This window comes from Sinocyclocheilus anshuiensis, unplaced genomic scaffold, assembly GCF_001515605.1.
Source record: "Sinocyclocheilus anshuiensis isolate Anshui unplaced genomic scaffold, SAMN03320099.WGS_v1.1 scaffold91, whole genome shotgun sequence".
Lineage (NCBI taxonomy): Eukaryota > Metazoa > Chordata > Actinopteri > Cypriniformes > Cyprinidae > Sinocyclocheilus > Sinocyclocheilus anshuiensis.
The window spans coordinates 1,788,625-1,795,527 of NW_015552636.1; the positions used below are offsets into that span (position 1 = coordinate 1,788,625).

At 32.9% G+C, this 6,903-nt stretch overlaps 1 protein-coding gene across 1 annotated transcript in view; it reads right to left on the bottom strand.

The window, feature by feature from the left end:
• LOC107666669 (phosphatidate phosphatase LPIN2-like) overlaps positions 1–6,903 on the bottom strand; it is a 29,649-nt gene that overhangs the window by 10,801 nt on the left and 11,945 nt on the right. Inside the window, exons 11-18 of the mRNA XM_016458088.1 lie at positions 6,623–6,680; positions 5,827–5,896; positions 5,655–5,747; positions 5,409–5,482; positions 4,690–4,819; positions 3,384–3,532; positions 3,226–3,312; positions 115–267 (exon numbers count right to left, since the gene is read on the bottom strand). Of these exons, the coding sequence (XP_016313574.1) occupies positions 115–267; positions 3,226–3,312; positions 3,384–3,532; positions 4,690–4,819; positions 5,409–5,482; positions 5,655–5,747; positions 5,827–5,896; positions 6,623–6,680 (814 nt within the window). The remainder of the gene's footprint in view (positions 1–114; positions 268–3,225; positions 3,313–3,383; positions 3,533–4,689; positions 4,820–5,408; positions 5,483–5,654; positions 5,748–5,826; positions 5,897–6,622; positions 6,681–6,903) is intronic.

Sequence of the window (6,903 nt, forward strand, 5' to 3'; positions counted from 1 at the left end):
CACACACACACACACACACACACACACACACACACGGACACACAGAGACACAGACACACACATTAACAGTAGTCTCAGCCTCGGTACAGTCATTAATGATCTGTATCTGCTCACCGGTGTAAGGCTGAGAACAGGCTGCTGGGAGCCAGTAGCACCGGTCCTTTGGGTAAAACCGTTCCTCGATCATTTACCCACTGCAAGTAACCCTTAGTGATGTCTGCCATGCCTATAGCTCGAGCTGAACAGTACAGGAACTTATAACCATTCCTGCAAGAGAAGAACAGAATCATAAATTATTCTTAAATACACTACCATTCAAATGTTTGGGGTCAGTAAAATGTTAATGTTTTTAAATGAAAGAAGTCTCTTCTGCTCACTGAGGCTGCATTTATTTGATCAGAAATAAGAGTAAAAACAGTTAAATATTATTACAATTTAAACCAAATCTTTTCTGTGTGAATATCTGTTCAAATGTAATTTATTGCTGTGATCAAAGTTGAATTAGTCACATGATCTTCAGAAATCATTCTAATATGCTGATTTGCTGCTCAAGAAACATTTCGGATTATTATCAATGTTGAAAACAGTTGTGCTGCACAATATTTTCATGGAAACTCTGACACATTACATTTTTTAGGATTCTTGGATGAATAGAAAGTTCAAAAGAACAGCATTTATTTGAAATAGAAATCTTTTGTCACATTATAAATGTCTTTACTGTCACTTAACATCAATTTAATGCGTCCTTGATGAATAAAAGCATTAAGAGGGCTGTCAATAAATCAATTAAATTAATGTATACATTTTATCACATAACATATTCAAAAACAGCTAAACAGGCCAGAACAGAACAGACCAGATGTCTTAAGATGCATTAAGTTTTAACACGTTAAAAATAAAATTGCAAGATGTGATGCAACATAAGCCTGTTGTGATGCATGTTAGACTTTGTCAGCAAATATAGATATGCAATTAACGGCAATAATTGTAAATAAACAAATGACATCCCCTCATTTCTAGTGCATCTCAGGTAAAAAATATAATAAAGGTATATGACACCTATATATGTGACCCTGGAGCACAAAACCAGTCATAAGGCTCAATTTTTAGAAATTGAGATTTATACATCATCTGAAAGTTGAATAAATAATCTTTCCATTGATGTATGGTTTGTTAGGATAGGACAATATTTGGCCGAGATACAACTATTTGAAAATCTGGAATCTGAGGGTGCAAAAAATCTAAATATTGAGAAAATCATCTTTAAAGTTGTCCAAATGAAGTTCTTAGCAATGCATATTACTAATCAAAAATTAAGTTTTGATATATTTACAGTAGGACATTTACAAAATATCTTCATGGAACATGATCTTTACTTAATATCCTAATGATTTTTGGCATAAAAGAAAAATCAATAATTTTGACCCATACAATGTATTTTTGGCTTTTGCTACAAATATACCCCAGCGACTTAAGACTGCTTTTGTGCTCCAGGGTCACATATGACATCTATATTTGTATTGCTGCTGCTTAAAACTGTTTCAGTATCTGTCAAAACTAAATATAAAAAATTGCACATATTTATAGTGAACAACAAGTGTTTCATTAACTCAGAAAGTTGTGAATGAAAGCGTGTGTTTCTTACTGATGTATTTTGTGATATAGTTTGGCGATGCCGTGATGAGTCCAGTCTTTCCCCAGCTGCGGTAAAATGTGCCCCAGAGCATCTGACCTGATACAGAGAGAAAGGTGAACAACTCACAGATAGTAACCTAAATCCTGCAATGGTTCAGAGAGACTCACTTGGTGATGGTCCCATCGATGTCTGAGATGATGAGTTTGTCGTCGTAGCTCCACAGATAAATGGCGGCTTCACAGCGGCAGGGGCCCTGATACTGTGTGGTCACACTGAACACAACCGTATTAGCTCCTTCACGCAGATTCAGACTCTCCTGCCACACACACACACATAGAAAATATCAGAAATTTATTCAAGCCATTGCACATTGAACAGTAACAAATTCAGTAAGAAATGTCCAGGTAGTATTTCAATAATGCAGCCTACATTTGAGAGCACTGAGTAATGCAAAATATTCTCACAACTGTAATACAGAAATGAAAATTAATATTAATCTTCATTAATATTATCAAGCTTCGTTATCTAAATGCAAAATATTATTTCTTTCTTTTGATTTTGTGGTTAATTATATATTTATCCATTTTTTATTTTATTTGCATTGTGACATTTTAATGACATTCACATTAAATTATATTTTCAACCTAAATTATCATTTTTGTAAACACTATGGAAGCAGTTTCCATCATGGAATAAAAAAAAAAGGTTTTTATCTCACAATTTCACAATTCTGAGTTTACATTTGATAATTATGACTTTTATGTCTCACAATTCTGAGAAAAAAAAAATCAGAAATGTGAGATAAGAACGTGCATTTGCAAGAAAAAGTCTGAATTGTGAGATAAAAAATTGCAATGACCTTTTATTCCATGGTGGAAACAAGCTTTTTGTGGCTGAAAAAAATGTAATTGTGACTTTAAAAAAAAAAGATTAATATTAAAATATTAATAAAAATAAATTATTTTAAAAGAAGTAATATTAATAAAACAATATTATTTCATTAAATAAATAAATATTATTTCTTATTTATTTTGAAGTAAAATTGAACTAGACGTGAAAAAAAATGTCTAGTTAAATTTTTACCTCAAAATAAATAAATAAGAAATAATATTTATTTATTTAATATTTATATTCATTTATTTATTTAGAAGGTCTTCCACTTGCTTGTGACTAAACTCTATGACACACACAAATGATGATGTTGTTCATGATATGTGACCTTCTTAGTTCTTAGCAATGCATATTACTAATCAAAAGTTAAGTTTTGATATATTTACAGTAGGAAATTTACAAAATATCTTCATGGAACATGATCTTTACTTAATATCCTAATGATTTTTGGCATAAAAGAAAAATCAATAATTTTGACCCATACAATGTATTTTTGGCTTTTGCTACAAATATACCCCAGCGACTTAAGACTGCTTTTGTGCTCCAGGGTCACATATGACATCTATATTTGTATTGCTGCTGCTTAAAACTGTTTCAGTATCTGTCAAAACTAAATATAAAAAATTGCACATATTTATAGTGAACAACAAGTGTTTCATTAACTCAGAAAGTTGTGAATGAAAGCGTGTGTTTCTTACTGATGTATTTTGTGATATAGTTTGGCGATGCCGTGATGAGTCCAGTCTTTCCCCAGCTGCGGTAAAATGTGCCCCAGAGCATCTGACCTGATACAGAGAGAAAGGTGAACAACTCACAGATAGTAACCTAAATCCTGCAATGGTTCAGAGAGACTCACTTGGTGATGGTCCCATCGATGTCTGAGATGATGAGTTTGTCGTCGTAGCTCCACAGATAAATGGCGGCTTCACAGCGGCAGGTGCCCTGATACTGTGTGGTCACACTGAACACAACCGTATTAGCTCCTTCACGCAGATTCAGACTCTCCTGCCACACACACACACATAGAAAATATCAGAAATTTATTCAAGCCATTGCACATTGAACAGTAACAAATTCAGTAAGAAATGTCCAGGTAGTATTTCAATAATGCAGCCTACATTTGAGAGCACTGAGTAATGCAAAATATTCTCACAACTGTAATACAGAAATGAAAATTAATATTAATCTTCATTAATATTATCAAGCTTCGTTATCTAAATGCAAAATATTATTTCTTTCTTTTGATTTTGTGGTTAATTATATATTTATCCATTTTTTATTTTATTTGCATTGTGACATTTTAATGACATTCACATTAAATTATATTTTCAACCTAAATTATCATTTTTGTAAACACTATGGAAGCAGTTTCCATCATGGAATAAAAAAAAAAGGTTTTTATCTCACAATTTCACAATTCTGAGTTTACATTTGATAATTATGACTTTTATGTCTCACAATTCTGAGAAAAAAAAAATCAGAAATGTGAGATAAGAACGTGCATTTGCAAGAAAAAGTCTGAATTGTGAGATAAAAAATTGCAATGACCTTTTATTCCATGGTGGAAACAAGCTTTTTGTGGCTGAAAAAAATGTAATTGTGACTTTAAAAAAAAAAGATTAATATTAAAATATTAATAAAAATAAATTATTTTAAAAGAAGTAATATTAATAAAACAATATTATTTCATTAAATAAATAAATATTATTTCTTATTTATTTTGAAGTAAAATTGAACTAGACGTGAAAAAAAATGTCTAGTTAAATTTTTACCTCAAAATAAATAAATAAGAAATAATATTTATTTATTTAATATTTATATTCATTTATTTATTTAGAAGGTCTTCCACTTGCTTGTGACTAAACTCTATGACACACACAAATGATGATGTTGTTCATGATATGTGACCTTCTTAGTTCTTAGCAATGCATATTACTAATCAAAAGTTAAGTTTTGATATATTTACAGTAGGAAATTTACAAAATATCTTCATGGAACATGATCTTTACTTAATAGCCTAATGATTTTTGGCATCAAAGAAAAATCTATAATTTTGATACCCCAGCGATTTAAGACTGCTTTTGTGCTCCAGGGTCACATATGACATCTATATTTGTATTGCTGCAAATTTTGACCCATACGATCTTACGATCTGTTCTTACGATCTGTTCAGAGGTCAGCCGGAGGGATTTGCGGTACATCTGACTGATGCACTGCGCTGTGATCATCGCTTCACTGTTCTTCCTCATGGAGACAGAGCCATCCTCATCACTCGAGAGTTCAACAGAACTCCTGCATACACAAAACACAAAACACAAACAGAAATTCATTGATTTACTGGGCCAAAGATAAAATAAGCAATGCACAGTCAGCCAATAGTCTTGATAATACTGACTTTCATCATGTTTAACTGAAGTCAAAGGTCAAGTGCTCTCTGATAAGGAGAGGAAGCCCATATGTACATGCTGCTTTCATAACAAGCTTACAAATGTATGCAATGTTATAAAAAGTTCCTGACAGGTTGCATGAGATTTAGTGCAAAGACAACAAAATGCTTTAAGATGTGGTGCACACATGCATTGTGTTACTTTTGTTTCGTTTGCTCTTATTTGTCCTGTAGATTTGTACTTTATACTGACACCTGTTGGCGTGGATGCATGACGTTTGGTTATAAACTTATGCTGCTTTTGTTTTTTCCTTTGCATCCTTTTTTGTCTCATATCATGACCCATAAACAAGACATTTCCAACACATTTTTGTGCACTGTTGGTGGTTTGTGCTGGTGCAAACTAGCGTGCATGCGAGTTAGATTTGTCACCCTTCTGAATTATTTCTGTCAAACTTTATAATTAGGAAAAATGCATGCAAACACACGTCTTACTTCAGTGAAGAGTGTCCAGCGATAGCGGAAGATGCTTCAAGCTGATTCCCCTCTGCGTCGGACTTTTGGCTTCCCTAACATGAGAAAAAAATGTATGTGCAGTGCAGCATTAGAGATATACAGGCGCAGTCAGCAGATAGTGTACTTATCAGTCTCTTAAAGGGAAATTGCACAATAGAGTTGCTCCTTTCATGACTTAAACATTATTTCTGTACTGTTAGATTCAGTTTCAGATTGAGTTTTTACCGCAACATTGTTCAGATCTTTCCTCCTCCAGGAGAACCACCAGCGGCCAGACTTTTTAGGCATCTTATCTTTGACTAGTTGCTCAATGGTGCTCTACAACAGAAAAAACAAGGCATTATCTCTGAACGATTAGTCATTGAAGCAGTAATCAAAGATCTCTGACCCCATCTACCTTTGGTAAAGTCTTCTGGAAAGCCTGAACTGACAGAATCATTGGCGCTGCCACAGCCCAGTTATAATATCTGAAACAAAATGACCACAAAGCTAAACAAGAGCCATATCATAATATTATCATAGTGCAAAACTGGTAAACAGCTCTGGCTCTAAAATCTGATTGGATGAGCCACATCTGAAGCCGATATACTCGCACCAGTAACTGCACCTCGGTTTCAAGTTTGTTGGCAACTAACCAACCTCCAGTTAGACTAACTATTTTACCAAGAACTAGGGCTGTAAGTTTAACACGTTAACTTAATTAGTTATGAAAAAATAACGCGATTAAAATATTTTAACGCAGTTAACACACTGGCTCCGCCCCCAGACCTGTACTTCATCTTACATTTCATACTGTCGACAAAAAAAAATCCATAAATCAATAAATGCAAAAAAAAAAAGATTTTTCTCAAATTATCTTCATTTGTGTTCCATAATTTATGTTGGGCCGTTGTAGCCTAAACATTTGTGTAATACATTTTATGTTGAATCAAATAAAATATTTCTGTCTAAAGTTACTATTTGCAATGTCTACTTAATACCTTAACACAAAAATAGCATTAATCATTTGGGGGTATTTTCACAGCCAAATGTAATTTGCGATTAATTAATCGACACATCATGTAATTAATTAGATTAAAAATTTGAATCAACTGACAGCCCTACTAAGAACTGTTTAATGTGATTACTATTGAACATTGTTGTACTACAGATGTTACCAACAATTTTAATAAATGAATATAACACATGCTAACTTTGAGTTGATGCAGATGACAAGGTTTGGGTCTTCAATAATTCCAGGGTTGTTGACAGCTTAAATCATTTTTCTGTCCTCACTGAAAATAAAAAGCTGCATGAAACAATAAAATCACAGCCAATCATAATATATTTGATGTTCAATATATGTGAACCTGGGCCACAAAACCAGTCATAAGGGTCAATTATTTGAAACTGAATAAATAAATAAACAAGCTTTCCATTGATGTATGGTTTGTTAGGATAGGACAATATTTGGCCGATATACAACTATTTGAAA